The following is a 17,834-nucleotide window of genomic DNA, read 5'->3' as shown; positions in this document are numbered from 1 at the left end:
CTTTTTGATGTGAAGATGAGATCCTAAAAGCAAGCCCTGAAACATCTCCAGGCCTCCCTGTCTTGACTCAGATGTCCTCTTGTGAGGTGAATCTATAGGACATCACCCCAAGGACTCTCAGTAGCTGATCCCAGAGCACACTTGTTAGCCACCAAGGATAAAACTGAAAGCAGAAGATTCAGTTCCCTTTCATAAATCTGGCTCTAAGTAATGCAAGTGTAACTGCGGAGAAGAGAGAGGAAAAGCAGGGGGAAGGACCAGTGCAGAAACCGTCCTCACACAATTCCCTCTGTTAGGTCTTTGCTTTATTTCCTCTCCAGCTGGTGATGGTAGAACTGAGCTCAGCCTTTGCTGAGCCATCTCTTCCTGCAAAAGGCTGGGACTGGCTTCTGCAAAGGTCTTTTGCTGCTGACTGGACACCCCATGGGCAAAAGGCTGTCTGCCCGTGCTGGACCTGTGACTGCAGAGATCCTCATCCTCCTAGCAGGGCTGTGTGGTGAGTGCCTTTTGCACCTGGCAACATGTTCCCCTGGCTGTTACTGTGCTCTTGCATTTTCTTGCATGTCCCCGGATGCTTGTTGCATACATTTTGGGGATGCACAACACCCCAAAATGCAGTTTAAGTGTTGTTACTGTAAATTTATAAGGCACACATTTAGAAAGTGATGTGCGAGTAACATCCATGGTTTGCTGGCTATAGCAGGAAGTGGGGTACATGCAGAACTACCAAGCCCAGCTGGTATAGAGCAGCTCTGTTCCAGTTGATTTCTGCAGGGGGCTCAAGTCTCATTCAAAAACACCAGCATTTTCTAGAAGGTGGATGCCACAAAAGATGAGAAAATTGTTTAGCTGTAGAGTCACACGGCAAATCAGGAATAAGCAAACAGCCTACAAGGAATGTAAACGAGGGCCATCCGCTGTCAAAATCGTGGTCGATGGTCAAAAAAGAAAGAATACAGAGTGAATTGCAAAGGAAATGAGGCAGATAGACAGTCAAGTAAAAGCAAGGGAGAAAAGAACTATAGAAATCAAAGGTGTGCAGAATGAGTATGTTGCTGCCATTTCAGCAAAGATGATGTGCTATAGAGCTTGAAGGGCTACAGAGTTGCTCCTGCAAAGAGCCTGTAACTCAATTACATGTGCAGATACAGATATTATATTTAGACTTGTAAGTTCACCCTAAAACCTGTGCAGAGTCAGACACTTGAACAGGAATTAGTAAGCAAAACACCTTAAAGCATTTTGGTCTTTCTGGTTTTGAGGGACTGTGTTCTCAGCTGTTTCTAACTAGAAAAGCCTGGAGTTTTCCTAAGAGCTGACTTCCATGTGGCCCTTTAAAAAATATTCCCCTGATAGAGTCATTGTGCACTTCTGCTACCAGAACAGGGGTTAGGCTGCACGGGACAATTAGCAACCCTTCTTTTGTTTATGTAAGCAAAATCATAACATATGCAGAAATAGACCAGGCAGTGCCTGGGTCACTCTGGTTTTGTGTTCTACTGTCTCTTGACAAACACGTTCCTGCTGCTCTGTCATCATTCACATCTTTCTCTCTTGCTGGTTCTTCCTTATTCCTCTCAGTCAACAGGTAGAGACTGTTCAAACAGAAAATGCATTCCAAGCTGTAGTTTAGCCTTTTCTTTTCCAGGTTTTCTCATTAACATTTCCTTCCCTTCCCTTTCCTTCATTATCAGCTTCAGGTCCTGCCCAAGTAAGACTCGTAAATGGCCCTGATGCTTGCACGGGTCGGCTGGAGGTGTTTTATAATGGTACCTGGGGCACGGTGTGTGATGATCACTGGGACCTAGCTGGAGCCCGTGTGGTGTGCAGGCAACTGGGCTGCGGGATGGCACTATTGGCCTTTGGTGGCGCTCGATATGGGCGAGGAGCAGACCCAATCTGGCTGGACAACGTGCACTGTGTGGGGACAGAAGTCACTCTTTCTGAATGCAAGGCCCAGCCCTGGGGAGTCCACAACTGCGGGCATGGAGAAGATGTCAGCGTTGTGTGCTCCGGTGAGTCTCGATCCCGTTACATCTTGTATCACCTACTGTGGATAGCAGTGTGATCTGGCAGAGGAAGGATTAAAAGACAATCAGGCAAACTAGAGTTCCTCCTTCTTGGTCATGGTTGACCTTATGGGGTACCAGAAAGCCCTGTGTGACCAGAGCACAAAGCATGGGCTAGAAAGTGGTCCCGCTAATGTCAAACTGCCCTGATCCTCTGTTATAGTGGAGCCCAATGCTGTAGCAAGTTCAGTCCTAGCAATGAAGTTTTCTGTCTTATGCAGCCTGCAGTTCCTTCCTCAGACTGCCAATCCAAGCTTGAATTAACCTATCTAAATATCTGAGTTCATAGTCATTGCCCCTTTTGAACTGAATGCAAGCTGCCTTTATAACCATGTCTAGTCAATATGGTCCGTAGTGTTTGAGACATGACTCATGCCATCCTAAAGCAGATGCCTGCATTTGTTGGAGCAGCTGGTTCTCCTTCAGCATCTGCTTTAAGATGAGATGAATAACTTTGTCACTCATAGATGCAGTTGACTGGACGTCCTCTGATTTCATCATGAGCGTAGGCATCTGGCTCACAGATAGACAAATATATATGGTCACCAACAGGTAGGACCATTAATTTTGAGCCCAGTTCCATCCCTACAGATAGGCAAAATGACTCTCCTCTCCATCAGTTTGTGAAGAATCAGCCTTTTTACACTATTGCTCCAGATAATTTCTAAATGCTGTTCTCAGCTTCCAAAGTTCTCGTGTTCCCCCCACATCTCTTGCAGCTGTTTGTCTTATCCCATGTTGAAAATGTCCAGGCTGCATCTCCTTGCAGCCTCCATTTCTCAACCTCACTGCTCTCTGGCTGCACAGTGATTAATTCCTCCATGGGTACATCCTGACTGTTGGATGTCATTCTGGCTTGCCTAGTGGGAGATGTTGCTCCTAAGTGTTGATGACAATTGCATGCCAAGCAATGTCCTTGACTGTTTGCTCCCTGGGGGTGTTTGCAGGGACACCTAATCCAGATGCAATCCTGATCAGGCTGGTGAATGGCTCAGAGCTCTGCTCGGGCAGAGTCGAAGTCTTTCACGCTCAAGAGTGGGGCACCGTGTGTGATGACAGCTGGAACCTGATAGACGCTGAGGTGGCATGCAGAGAGCTGGGTTGTGGCTCAGCACTGTCAGCTCCAACCGGGGCTCACTTTGGGCAAGGGTCAGGCCACATCTGGCTGGATGAAGTGAGCTGTGCCGGGACGGAGGCGGCCCTTTCTCTGTGCCAGGCCAGATCCTGGGGAAACCATAACTGCAACCATGGAGAGGATGCTGGTGTTGAATGCTCAGGTAACTCTGATTCCTGTCTCATCAGGGCTGACATTGAGGCTGTCACATTTTTTTTCTTTTTCTTTTTTATTTTTTTTTCATGGGGAAGGTGCTAGGAAAGGTGCTGTGCTGCACAAGTGCTTTGAGACGGTCCTGGATATAGATGTCTACATTGCAGTCCTATAAATGGCGGTGGGAAGAATCCCTGTCCAGTTTATGTGTTCTAGGGAAGGGAAAAGGGAGCTTAAAGGGTGACATCTGCCGTGATGTTACACTGCTTCCCAGGTGACTGTGAATTTGGGGAAGAGGGGAGTGCATGAGTAGAGCCTGCTCTTCTCCTTGTGGGATCATAACTTCTTCATCCTCTGGCTGTGAGATTCTGTGATGATTTAAGCAACAGACCCCTGACTCCAGGGCAGTTGCAGCTCTGTCATGTCTCTTGAGACATTTGGATATTTGGCACTTGTCTCTTTTCAGAACCAACCCAGCTCCGGCTGGTGAATGGCTCCAGCCGCTGCTCAGGGAGAGTTGAGGTTCACCACAACCAGCAGTGGGGAACTGTGTGTGATGACAACTGGGGCTTCAGTGATGCAGAAGTGGTTTGTAGGCAGCTGGGCTGTGGGACAGCCATATCAGCCCCTGGCAAGGCTCAGTTTGGGCAAGGACATGATCCCATCTGGCTGGATGATGTGAACTGCACAGGGACAGAAGGTGCCATCACTGAATGTAGTTTGAAGTCCTGGGGAGCCCATAACTGTGACCATGGCGAAGATGCTGGTGTTGTGTGCTCAGGTAAGTCTAGTCTGGGTCATGGCTTCAGAGACTATTTTTCTGTAGAGACGCCTGCATCTAATTTCAGTTTGTTTCCCTTGTACACATTGTTTTCCTCTGTGTATAATACCACTGTGAGCAACAGTCAAAATGCTTAGGAGGTGAGGTAACTTTTCCTGTAGGCATCATATCAACAGATTATCTGGATGTGTTCTTACCTATTTGTGCTATTCCTCTTTCTGGCACATTAAAATGCAGCAACTCACAAGTGGATCGCCATGCATATCATGTGAACATGCTCTGGATGTTTGAATACATGTGCTCAGAGGAGTCGTTTGGCTGTTGACACCCATGGCACATGGATCCAGGCCATTCCAACTCTATGTCCCAAGGTTCTTCTTGACCCTTACAGGTGGTCCAGGGTTGAAGGACCTTATCCCTTATCCCTTCAGCTTGCAATAGGATGCTAGTCCTATGTTACCAGAAGAGCAAATCTGGGTGACTTCAAGGAATACTTTGCAAGGAGTTGTAGTAGAGCAAAGCAAACAAGAAAATACCATGGAAAGACTCTCCTGGTCCTCATGTTTTATCCATGTGCTGAAGGCAACCACTTATTGGGCTATCTGTCATGAGTGCAGTCTTAAAACCAGTTGAATTTCAAGACCCTGCTAGCCTGGTACCTCTCCTATTGCTTCCAGCCAAAATATGCTGGTAGATGCTTGATACTGCTCTGCTCTTTTGCCAGCACCTGCTTTCAGCTTGGCCAGTTATCCTCTTTCTTTGTTGTTCACTTCCCTTGTGTTTTGACAGAGTGAAGCCATGTCTCTGTCCAGCCTTCATTTTGCTATTGTAAATAAATACTGCTTTTGAAAATCTTTCCTCTTAGATGAGTTCCCCTAGGGAAATGTGATCACCCTAGCAGGCCTACTTATGTTTGTTCTGATGTTCATAGTTTGAACTGGGCGTTCAAGAGTCTTCCTGGCATTGCCTCTTATCTTCTCCATGGGAAACACTCTCCAAGAGGCATCCTGCAAAGCTTTTACCTTCTCTGCAGTGCACTGGCAGCTGGTAGCCATCTTGTCATTAGTGAAGAGAACCAGGTCCTTCTCTTCCTCTGTTGTTTCTGATTGAAGAGGCTGATTTGAATGGGGGAAGTACTGTTATGCACTTGTTATATTGTATGATTTCACATAGTTGCAAACACCAGCAGGGCATCTGCTTCATAGGACTGAGGTACACAGTATCCTTGTTATTCATTTTGCTCATTCCCCCTTTAGAGCCTACAGAGTTACGGCTGGTGAACAGCCCGAATCGGTGCGCTGGGCGAGTTGAGGTGCTTCACCACCAGCAGTGGGGAACTGTGTGTGATAATGGCTGGGACTTGGAGGATGCTAAAGTGGTATGCCGGCAGCTGGGCTGTGGTGCTCCAATATCTGCTCCTGGCTGGGCTAGATTTGGCAGAGGCTATGACCCCATCTGGCTGGAGAAAGTGAGCTGCTCTGGGACAGAGTCTGCCCTTACCGAGTGCAGAGCCAAACCATGGGGAGTCCACAGCTGTCATCATGGGGAAGATGCCAGTGTGGTGTGCTCAGGTAACCCTCTGCCACGTTCCTCCTGCATATTTGTATCCTGCTGCCCCTGAGGATATGCATAGCTATTTTCTCCAGCAGGCAAGGAAATGAGAATAAGGTCCCTGCTGCAAGGAGTGGTTACAAGGAAGATCCTATCCCTGCTTCTTTCCCCATTTTTTCTGGCTAGTTTTCAGCTCAAGTGCATAGCTACTGAGCTTCTGACTGTGTTCACATGGTGGAAATGACTGTGCTGGGTTCAATGGGAATCTCTGCTCCTGCCATTTCATAAAGGTATCACGTCAGGGAGTTTAGAGTACAGTGGGCAGCAGTCCTGCATGAGGTCCCATGCCCAGGTTTATCTCTGCGCACTCTTCCTACAGGATCATTTGTTTCTTTGTTTCAGACCCAATGGCACTTCGGCTGGTGAATGGCCCAAGTCGCTGTGCAGGGAGAGTCGAAGTGCTTCATCAGCACCAGTGGGGGACGGTGTGCGACGATGAGTGGGGATTAAGTGATGCAGAAGTGGTGTGTCGGCAGCTGGGCTGTGGGATGGCAGTCTCAGCCCCTGGCTCAGCTCACTTTGGGCGGGGACGTGACCACATCTGGCTGGATGACGTGAACTGCACAGGGACAGAAGCTGCCCTCTCCGAATGCAGAGCCAAGCCTAAAGGAGTCCATAATTGCCACCATGGAGAAGACGCTGGCGTAGTGTGCTCAGGTAGCTGCTGTTCATCTGCTGATGAATTAGTGGGTGCTAACACTGCAAAAGCTTACCAGACCAATCTTCCCTGCTTGTCTATTGCAATGCTCTTTCCACATGAGAATCCCTAAATCTCTAATGCTGAGCCAAGATAAGTGTTCAACATGTGGGAAGTCATTCTCCATGTCATATCATACACTTGAGCTCTCCTTCACTAAGTCTACCAGCATGAGATAGCATCTCTGTCTCTTCCAATTTCAGACCCAACTGAGGTCCGACTAGTGAATGGCTCCAACCGCTGCTCTGGGAGAGTTGAGGTGCTGCATAACCAGCAGTGGGGAAGTGTGTGTGATGACAGCTGGGACTTGGACGATGCAGAAGTGGTGTGCCAGCAGCTGGGCTGTGGGACAGCCATATCTGCTCCACCTAGAGCTCGGTTTGGGCTGGGGTATGAACCCATCTGGTTGGATGATGTGAACTGCACAGGCTCAGAGGCTGCCCTGTCTGAGTGTGGGGCCAGGCCGTGGGGAGAGAGTAACTGTAACCACAAAGAAGATGCCAGCGTAGTGTGCCTAGGTAAGCTACCCCCCCCCACCCCACCCCTTCATGGTGCAGCTCTTGCAAGGAGCAATGTTAGTGACACTGATGGAGTCAGTACACCATTGTGCCCCTTAAGGGAAGTATATAGGTAACTCAATAGAGAAACCCATTCACCTTGATACCTGAGGGCATTTAAAATGGAATTAGATGCCTTTGTGATAATCTCTACATCGCATTGCAGGTGGCTATGGTCTGAGGTCCCACCTTCCCCACGCTCTTTGGTGAGCTACAAGAATTTATGTGTTTCACCTGCATTTGCCTTTCTTAATTCCAGGACCAGCTCAGCTCCGGCTGGTGAATGGCTCCAATCGCTGCTCTGGAAGAGTTGAGGTGCTTCATAACCAACAGTGGGGAACTGTATGTGACAATGACTGGGACCTGAGTGATGCTCAAGTTGTGTGCCGGCAGGTGGGCTGTGGGATGGCCATATCAGCTCCAGGCTCGGCTCAGTTTGGACAAGGGTCGGGCCATATCTGGATGGATGGTGTTGAGTGCACAGGGACAGAATCCATCCTCTCTGAATGCAAGTCCAGGACTGGGGAACGAGGTAATTGCAACCATGAGGAAGATGCTGGTGTTGTGTGCTCAGGTAATTTTTTTTTCCCAAGTAGGGGAAATATTGGACTGTGTTGTAGGAAGGGGGAACAGTGACTTTACTGGTGACATGCTCTCCTCTGAGTTTGTGAAACATCAAACCCCAAAGTAGAGCTGGGATGGCTGTTCTGTAGAGGGCTTGTCTACCTTGTTCAGAGGCTGTGCTTGCCAGTTAAACCTTGGGAGGTGGAAGACTGGAGCAACCTGAAACACACTGAGTTGGTGCTGAACAAAAAAATTCAAAAAAAGCAGTGAGAGACATACAACCAAGCCTCTGAGGAGATGGAAAGAAAAATACTTTACCTGGGACCTAGAGGATGGGATTTAGATTTTATTGCAGTCCAGAAAGCCACTAAAAATTGTTAGATTGAGAGTAGGATAGGAAGAAAGGACCCATCCTGCAAAGGTACTTTGGGATTTTATTCTTTTCCAGAAAGCACGTCTAAATTTTTTCTATTCCATAAATTGTCTTATTCTAGCTTATGTTAAACTAAAACCTAAGTTTAAGTATTCAAAATCCCTCTGGTATTTGGGGATGTTAAGTACAATAGCAGGACTAGGCACTTCCTTCTCAAAGGTCTGGGTGATTCAGCATCCCCAAGCACCACAGCAGCATGGTGTGTGAGCACAGAACTATTTCCCTTGATAGAAGTTTGGTGTCAAGGGGGTCTAAATTGCAAGATCATTCCATTACACCAGCTTTCAGACATGTCATTCTCAGTGGCTGGAAATATCAGAAAAGGAGCAAAACTTGGTGATGTACATGAGTCACATGAACACAGTGAGCAGTCCAGGAACGCAAAGAGGAAATCAAAGAAAGGTATCTCCAAAGAATGAAGGCTTTGTGTCCACTTGCAAAAAGTGTGGGTCTTCTCCCATTTCAGATCCCACAGCGCTGAGACTGGTGAATGGCTCAAATCTCTGTGCTGGAAGAGTCGAAGTGCATCATAGAGAGCTTTGGGGAACTGTGTGTGATGATGACTGGGACATAAAGGATGCTGCAGTGGTGTGCCATCAGCTGGGGTGTGGAACAGCACTCTTGGCCCCTGGCAAAGCTCGATTTGGGAAAGGACATGACCCCATCTGGCTGGACAACATGAACTGCACAGGGAGAGAAAGCACCCTGTCAGAGTGCCTGGCCAGGCCGTGGGGGGAACACAACTGCAACCACGGAGAAGACGCTGGCGTAGTGTGCTCAGGTATCAAGTTGGAAAATGGTCTAGTCAGGCAGCAAAGCATGCTGTCATTATCCCCCTGTTTAAGCTGAGTCAGTGCTGCTCTGAGACTGTCCACTTGTCAGTGGCTCAGGAGGGAGAATGAAGATGCGATTTCATCCAGCACAAGCTGGATCCTACACTTTTAGACTCCACCTGACACAATGGAGTTGTGTTTAGCACCATGGTCAACACCTTCATCTCAGGATGGAGATTTTTGAGTATGCACTCAGCATGAGGTAGTGGGGAATGATCCTGACACTAGGCAACCTTCTTTATGATGAAAACCTTCCAGGGTAGAAAAAGGAGGAATTCTACCTGCAAACTACAGTATGTGGAACACCCTCATTGCTGAACTGGGAAGCTGAGAGTCATGGTTGGTTTTGGAAGACTTATCTCAATATCCAGCCTTGCCCCTCTCTTCCCACCTGCCTTTGGAAAAGTCTACAGAGTTGCAAGTCCTCTGGGCTCTGTTCAAGGTCAGTGGGGACAGAGAGGTATCTCTAGGTACAGGCCATGACTTTCTGAGAAGGATATCTTCATTTATTGAATTAGCCAAGTAAGGAGGCACCTATTTGGGAGCCACCTGGACTTGAAAGCACTCTCCCTTATGTAGGCTGTATGTTCTACAGACACCTCTATCTAGACTGGTCACTGAGGCTTCTTTGAGAAAAAAAACTAGCAACTATGGCATTTGATTTGCAAAGACAACCATTTGGGGATAGTCCAGCCCTAGCAGTGCCCACAGGGAATAAATCACTCTACAAAATGCCCTGCTTGGAGCAGTAAGACTGAAGGCACATTGAATGGCCTTTGACTTCCTCAATGGCCAAGCCCTGAGGCAAAGACAGTTGTGATGCTTCCTCGATAGTGCATGCATGTGAGTTTTGAATGGCCATTACCAGTGCAATGGGCAGCTGGGGGTGCTGTACCACAGCACGTAGGGGACTGTGTGTGAAGATGACAGGTGCTTAGCAGAAGCTTTCTCTGAATCTTCTTTCCTGAGTTCAAGGATCACAGAATAATGTAGGTTGGAAGGAATCCCTGGAGAGCTTTGATCCAATTTCCCACTCACAATTAGACTATGTTGATCATGGCCTTCACCAGACAAGGTTTGAAGGTCTCCAGGAATGGAGATCCACTGCCTTTCTGGTCTCTGTTCCAATATTAGCCACACTTATGTGGTAAAAAATATTTTCCACTGTCTCATGGGAACATGCCATTGTGTAAGTTGTGTCCTTTTTGCCTTATCCTCGTGCACTGCTGAGAAATTCATTTTTCTCTCTTGAATTAACTCTATGTGAACAGAGTTTTACTTTCTCCCCACAGGCTCTGTTATACTACAGTCTTCACAGCCTCTGCCACTGCTCCCATTGCTTGTCTTAATCATGGCACCAGTCTTGATCCTGCTTTGTGTGTTTGTTCTGTACCAGAAGAGGAGAAGAATGCAAAATAGGGCTTTTAATTCCACTCCAGGTGAGCTCTGCTGTAGGTGAAGAGAGAAGCCGAATTTGTAGAGGAAGAGGGTGGTTGGAAATGAGGTTTATTCAAAATGTTGATGCCAGCAAACTTTTGAACAGAATATTCCTTTGGCTCATATTGAAAGGAACTTCCTGTTCTGCTTTGACCTCTTCTTTCCTGGTCCCTTTCACCCTTCTGTCATTTGCTTTCTTCCCAATTTTCTCCTTTGACTTTGACACCATCTCTTTGTTGGTTTATGATACACTTGTTGGTGGAACTGCCTTTGGAATGGGAGTGCCTTGTTGAATGTTGTCCTGCATTTCCTTCTACTATCTGCACAAACTTTACATTACATGGGCTCATTTACCTCATGCAAAGGGCAGCTTTGCTGATTTCCAGCTGCCCCTTTGGAAGGGCACCTGGGATATCTCACCATTTGCCCAAGCAGTGTGAAAGGACGAGGAACTGTTCTGTTTCTGAACTTTTAGGGATGTGGTGGACACTTCTGGAAACCAGAATGCCCATGATAAACAGCCCTGCATTGTTCTTTCTGAGAGATGAAAGAAAGGATCAGGGGCTGGCCCAATCTCTTCCTCATGCTGCTAGTTTTATCAATGCAGTCCTCTACCTTTTTCACCTCAGAAAAGGGACAGGACAGCAGGAGGGAGCCAAGAGACACAAGCTACACAGGGATGGGTAGTTCAGAGAAGTTGCTGTGAATTCTGCATTGGAGCCCAGGAGAATATGCCCTTTAACCACCTGTTACTTGTAGGCCTGTGTATGATCAAATGAGAGAGATATCCTTTTCAGGGCCAGATGTATCCCATTTCTCTGCCACATGCTGAAGGTTTTGTCTAGAGAGGGGTACGAGGGGTATCAGCCCCCTGCAAAAGCAGAGTCTTAGTGTCTCATTAAAAGGGCAGCTTTCAGGCTGTGTTCCCTGGGATGCGTGGGGCAAGCCTGTGACTGAATCCCTGTGCTCTACAGGCTTTGTGCGCATGGAGGATCTGCTCATCTCTGACATCTCCCTTCCAACACATGGAGCAGAACAGATGGCAGCAAGGGCAGTTCCTACTGAGGATACTGACAACAAAAGAGCTCACCTGATGGGATAAGACACCACGCTGTAGCAGCCACGTGCCAGCCAGCCAGGGATGGGAAAGAGTATCAAGTGCACAGTATGAGTATGAAGCAAGGGGGATCAGCTTTGTGAGGCTTACTCTTGGCCTCCATAGGTAGGAATTGCTGCTGCCTTGGGGCCTTCTTGGTACTTGCCAGGAGGTGATGCGCCTGAGGACAGAATTGTACAGAATTTGGGGGCCAAACTATGTTGCTGGTTGCTGTCTTCATGTTATGCAGTGTCAGGTACCAGGTGATGTGTCTGGTTCTGCTAGGAGGGGTTGACTCTCTCCTTGTGACTGCCCCATGCTCTCTTTGCTCCTCTCTGACTCCAGCATGGTCCTTCCAGCTGTCATAACACTCTGCATGCCTTCAAAGGATCCCAGAGCCACTCCTTCATCTGAGATTTCTCCCTGTCTACACAGCCTGTGACCATTCCAGACACAAAACTCTAGTGATGCAGCTCTGTCCCATAGGGCAGCCCTGACACCACTAAGGGCTCTGGAACACCTCTTTTCTACAGAGCTGAATTGCTAGAGATTAATCCATCAGCCATCTCCCAGCCATCTCAGTCAGTCAGTCCAAGGAATACAAGGCACGACACAGACCTCATGGCACCAAAGGACTGCATGCAAAAGGCATTTGATGCATAGAGAGCCTTCAGGTTCATGCTTTCAATTTTTTGTGCGTTTATGAAAATGAAAATATTCTGTAACGTTTAAGCAGTGTTTTAGTGTGTTTTCTTCCCTCCCACCCCCTCCCCTTTTTTAATAGCTATTCACTATAGTTAGTGGAAGCTGTAAAACAGTTCAGCTTATCCCTAAGTAGATGCCTGGAGCTTTCTTCCCTACAGCTCTTAAGTTGAAAACCTTTGCAAACTCCACTGACAGTACTGGCTGGGAGTTCAAATCAGCCCACTCATAGGTATTTAGAGTCATCTGAAATGCGCTAGGTCTAAGACACTGACGGAAGGGCTGGCAAATATGGTAAAGGACCTATGGTAATTAGATGCCTCTGTGTGTGGACAACTAGATCACGCAGTGATCTCATCCTTCTGCTGCATTCCCAAACACTCTCCTATGCATGGTATCTGGGAACATTGGTCTTCTTGAGACTCTGGGAGCACAGGACTGTGCCAGAGGAAGGATGCTGCCTGGAGGTTAGGGTGTTGGTCAGAGACTGGTCGTAGGTCATCTCCTTTGATAGTGCAGGCTCTAAGTGATGTAGCCAACACTGTACACCCCAAAACAATTGCCTGGAAGCAGCAGTAAAGGCCTTTGCTCAGGCAGTGAGGGCAGCTGGCTCTCATCTCTGTGGACCAAATTCTTGCAAGGACTAGCAAACCATCAGGTCAGACTCTTTCCTGCTCAGAAGACTGGCAGTGCCCTTGCTGGAGGGTGCCAGTCTCTGTACCACTGCCTACACCCCCAACCACCTGGGGGCAATTCATACTGCAAGATTCTGCTTCAGTGGGATTGCTAAAAACTGGGAAGGGAATATGGGCAGCCAGGTAGGACCCCAATAGATAGTACTTGCAATATACTGATAGGGACTGTGTAGTCAGGTTAGTACTGTTCATGAAATAATTCCATGTACACAGAAAATAGATAGGTAGCCAACCGGAGGGAAACGGAATGAGTGATGTGTTAAAAATGGTTGCTGTGATGGCTGAAAAACATGAGCAGCTCCAAGTCTGCAGGAGAGCAGAGGTATGCAGGAAACAGGGAATGCACGCTGAGTTACAGAGGCCTGGCAAATGCAGGATTAGACTGCCCAGAGAGGATTAATCAGGAAGCTAGAGAACTAACAGATGGCTTGCATGACATGTGGGAAACATCTGTGTGCCTAGGGAAATGAAGAACATGTAAAAAGCCCAAACAATCCAAAAGCTCAGGTAGCTAATAACACTTGCATTGAACTGGAGACGGGACTCTCACCAAGTCTATAGCTGTGATTTGTATAGATGAGTGTTTAGGGTTTGTGGAAGTGTTTCCTCTGAGTGGTAGTTCTTAGTGTTAACCTGGGATTTACTTTGTGAATAAACAATTCATAATCCAGTGGAGGGGGATGTCAGGAATTTTTGATCAATGCCTGCATGGATGTGGGTTGGTCCCAGACTGTGTTGCACTATGAGGAAAAATGACCCCTGCCCAGGGGTAGCTTATCTGCCTCATTTCAAATGTCTAGTTGGGATGAGATGAGTTGAGTTGTGGCCAGGAATTGCCTGATTCGCTCTGCCTATGGATGGATGCAAGCATCTAATGTAGACATCCCTAGATCACATATAGACACATACATTTTAGTGTCTTTATCTGATAACTGGGTAAGACTACCTTAATAAACAGTTTTAGTTCCTTACAGGCAGGACCTGCTTGAAGGGAAGGTTATAATCAAAATCCTGTTATGGGCAAAAAATAAACACACCTTATATGTAAAGCCAAAAATATATTAGTACAGCAAAATCTTATCAGTCTAATCAAAGAATCACTATTAGTCCAGATCTATTTATTACAGAAAAAGAAAGAAAAAGAAAGTAAAGAAATGAACCTACTATACAGAAAAAGTCGCAACAATAACAATACAGTTAAAACTGTTATTCACACACTTCGTGGTTTCTACCACTTTTCCTGGTGTTATGGTCACTTTTCCATTGCCCCCTGGATCTGAAGGTTGATGGCACCAGTCTTTCACCTGGGGCTATTTTTATATTTTTTCTGACCTACTGTTACACTTTGATCTTTCCTTATTGGTCTGCCACTCAATATTACATCCATTCAAATTTACTGTATATGGTACTTTTTTATCTGTGTTGGGTACCCATTCTTTGTTACCCTTAAAACTGCTTTTGCCCACATCCAGGTCTGCATGCTGACCATTGATGGGTTGTTTATAGCTTTTATGTTTCCGGTACCAGCCTGGGCCCCATCTCTTATCTTCCCATGCCTGTACTCTACACAGAGTTGTATGTTCCCACTTTTCAAGGCCTCTGCTATTATAGCAGGCCTGTGTTTCTCTCTGGTTTTGAGATTCCCAAGACTTACCTCAACATTCAAGATAGACTAGAGAATAAGGGAGAGGGCTCAGTTAGCTGTTCTGCATACCCTGTTTGGAGGTGGGGGAGTCACCAATGGCTCTCTTCCCTTGTTTTCACACCAGACAATAAAGCAGCTCCTAGAGGGCTGCTTAGTTCTGCCTGGCTGTAGGAACCAGCACAAACTGCCCTGTGAGTCTGAAGGTGAAAGTGCAGCATGAGTTATACATGCCTATGCTCCAGATCTCAGGTCTCTGCACTGGGAAATCAGAGGTGTCAACTCCTTCCTGCTTCACTTCTGTCTTCTGCTGCAGCCATTCCCATGTCAGAGGAAGACAAGAAAGACGGTAAAAGCTAAACCACTGATTAGAAGAAATTGAGGGCTGAGGTTTAACACTGGATCTACTCCTTCATTACAATGAATCATGTCTCCCAGAAAATGCTAGATGTGGTTCAGATGATACTGTACTCCAGGGGCTGCTTCCAAAGGGTAGTAGTGATTGTAGCAGTGCTGGATCTTTCCCCCTTATAGAGTTTCCCAACACTATCTCAGCAGATCTTGTACCCTCAAGTACCCTGGTCCTCATGCCACCATCTCGGGCATGCAACACACAGTCTTTTTTGTGCTGCAGAACTGCACAGCGGGGGGCTGCAAGACACTATTTTTCAGGCTCTTTGAAATGAACATACACACACACACACACACACACACACACACACACAAACAAATGAATAATTCTTTCTTAAGTCACAGGGGCAGCCCATCCTAACCTGTGACTCCCTTGGTCCTGCTCTCTGCTAATGAACTGAGTGTCAGGGTATTGGAGAGGTCCCTCTCTAACATGCAGATGAGATCTGCAAAGTTAGCTCTTCTTTGTTCTTGTTCCTAAAGCTATGGTTCTCACTCACTTTGAAACTGGGTTATTCTCCACTTACCTCAACCCTGAAAAGCACAGTTCCCTTTTTAGCAATTTCCCAGCATTGCCTAGAGGAGTTCAGTTTCAGGGTCCCCACAGATGGCTGGGTAGCAACCCTGTGCCATTGTAGAGCTTCCTGCTCCCTCATTTACTCAGCTAAGGAGCTGTTCTGGGAACCTCCTTGAATTGCTCCAGTTTGATGTGAACTGGATGCTTGGCCAGGGTGGTTAAGCTGACTCCCTGCATGGGGCTGGGAGGTGAGATGGGAGAGCCATCCAATAGCCTGGTGCAAGTGGTAGTCTATCTGCCACACAACAGCTCCCTGGCTGCTAAGTTTGAACATATCCCTACATTGCCCATCCAACAGTTCACATACTTGTATTTGAAGCCCACAGGTGTGGCAGGTAAGCTTTAATGGTGGGATACAGCTCTCTTAGTAGCAGCAATGGGATCTGGATAGCTTAACATATGTGTCTAGTGGCACTGAGGCATGTTAGGGTACCTTGCAAACAGGAATTCACATGTCTGCATGTGTGTCTAGGACATCTGAGGTAAGGGCATGTAAATGCGTTGCATTTTACAGCCTGCCCTTGCAGTCCCCTCTAGAGTCCTCTGCAAATGGGCCGGGGCGGGGGGTCATTCCAGTCCATGCCTTCTGGTCCTAGGACACTGAAGCTTCTGACTCACTTTGCTTTCATCATGGGGTAATTAATAAGGGAACCAGAGACACTTCTTTCTGGGAAATAAATTTCTGCATTTCCTGAGTATCTTTGCAGCAAGAATCACGTGGGAAGGGGTTCCTTTAAGAGGCCCATGGGGGAGATTTAGGGACACCCAAGAATAGGCTGATGAAGGGGTGGGATCAGTGTCTGGGCAGGCCCAGAGCTGAGAGAACTTTACTTTATATCCTGCTTCCATACTCCCTGACCTCTCTGCTCTCCACAGTCATGACCATGACAATGAGCACAGCTTGAGTCTCTCCCCAGGACCATCTCCTGTCCCCTCCCAGCCATGCAGCCTCCTGGTGGGCCAGGGCACGGCCCCTGCAGGGTCTGCAACAACACTAGGGGCTGCTTGGCTCTCTGTGCAGGATCCAGAACTACAAAGATCCTTGTCCTCTTGGCAGGGCTCTGGGGTGAGTGACTTTTTATCTCTCTTTCAGCTTCCCTACACCTGCCAGTGGCTGGTGTTTCCCACAGGGCCTCCAGGATACATTACACCTAAAGTCCAGGGAGGGTACTAGGAGTCCTTTAGACTGAGGTCCTACAGCTGGTTGTGGGAAGAGGAGCATCAGGTATATTGCAGCAGGGACTCCTGTGGTTATTCTTGGATTTCAGAGTGCATGAAGACTTTTTCTCATAACCATCACCTTAACAGCTACATTCAGACCTGTGTCCTCTGCGCAAACAGCAGTTCTAGTCAATTGTACAAGGCTGTAAGCCAACAGCCTCTACCCTTCGCTTATCATTTCTGAAGTTATATAATTGCCAGTATCAGGGCATTTGCAGTAAAAAAAATAAAGCTGTGAGCTGGCACCATCTGGCTTATGGTGCATGGATTTCCCAGACTCAAATTATTTCCTGAGTTTTTTTCTTTCTTACACAGATAGTTTGTAATTGATTAGTTCATAGATGTGAGGGAGGATAAGAGACTTAATGCTTCAGATTAGTGGAGGAAGAAATCGAGGTGCAAAGGCTGAGAGGTAGCACAGGGTGAGTCTATATTAAAAGCAGTGCACCAGCTGCTCCATGGTGAGCTAACCATGGAGATGACAGATGTTGCGACATGCTAAGCTCAGCCATTTGGAAAGCCTTCAAGTGCTCAAATGCAGATATCTATGCTGGATGGCCATTATAGTCACTAGAAGTGTTAGCACAGAAAAATGAACCCTATGAGAAGATCCTGACGGCTTCTCTGACCGTGCGTTCCAGCCTTGTAGAGAACAGCTCCCAGTGCTCTCCCTGGGAGGTGCAAGCAGGTTTGGAGACTGCAACACAGCCACAGGATGGTGTTTCTGAGAATGCATGTCCCTGAATAATACAATGATTTCCTGCCATCTAGCTATACGTTTGTGCAGTGCAATGACATCAAATTCATTGTGCACCATGGCTGGCTCTGAATGCTTTCCTTTTATTGTACCCAGCTATTCAGTTCTTCAAAATCATTGTTTTTGTGTTCTGCAGCAGCCAAAAAGAACCCAACAAAAATGTGGATACCATGAGAAAGGAGTTGAGAACAAGAGAGGGGGTGTAATTTACTGCTATGTAAAACTGTTGCTTCCATGTCTTTAGTATTGTGTGTCATGCTGGTCATTTTATCTCAGGGAGGATGCCCTGGAATTAGAGACAGTCCAGAGAGTACATAATGGGCTGTGAGCATCTGGAAGTTGCTACCTCAGGAGACTGTGGGGACTGATGTTGTCAATGAATTCAAAGAGGAATTAGGCAAAAGCATGAATAACGTGTCTAAAATCAAATACTAAAGGGAACATCCTTAACAAGAAGTCTAGATGTTGGGAAGCAAGAAGGCAA

General features: G+C 47.0%; 1 protein-coding gene across 1 annotated transcript in view; it reads left to right on the top strand.

Annotated features, from left to right (window-relative positions):
- The first annotated feature begins 262 nt into the window (after positions 1–262).
- LOC104144141 (deleted in malignant brain tumors 1 protein-like) overlaps positions 263–17,834 on the top strand; it is a 30,573-nt gene continuing 13,001 nt past the window's right edge. Inside the window, exons 1-12 of the mRNA XM_068923418.1 lie at positions 263–496; positions 1,695–2,015; positions 3,017–3,346; positions 3,803–4,117; positions 5,374–5,688; positions 6,071–6,385; positions 6,629–6,943; positions 7,242–7,556; positions 8,446–8,760; positions 10,105–10,251; positions 11,224–11,349; positions 16,268–16,438. Of these exons, the coding sequence (XP_068779519.1) occupies positions 424–496; positions 1,695–2,015; positions 3,017–3,346; positions 3,803–4,117; positions 5,374–5,688; positions 6,071–6,385; positions 6,629–6,943; positions 7,242–7,556; positions 8,446–8,760; positions 10,105–10,251; positions 11,224–11,349; positions 16,268–16,438 (3,058 nt within the window). The 5' untranslated portion in view covers positions 263–423. The remainder of the gene's footprint in view (positions 497–1,694; positions 2,016–3,016; positions 3,347–3,802; positions 4,118–5,373; positions 5,689–6,070; positions 6,386–6,628; positions 6,944–7,241; positions 7,557–8,445; positions 8,761–10,104; positions 10,252–11,223; positions 11,350–16,267; positions 16,439–17,834) is intronic.

The sequence above is a fragment of the Struthio camelus genome, chromosome 34, assembly GCF_040807025.1.
Source record: "Struthio camelus isolate bStrCam1 chromosome 34, bStrCam1.hap1, whole genome shotgun sequence".
NCBI classification, from domain to species: domain Eukaryota; kingdom Metazoa; phylum Chordata; class Aves; order Struthioniformes; family Struthionidae; genus Struthio; species Struthio camelus.
This window is presented reverse-complemented; position numbering and strand designations above follow the sequence as displayed.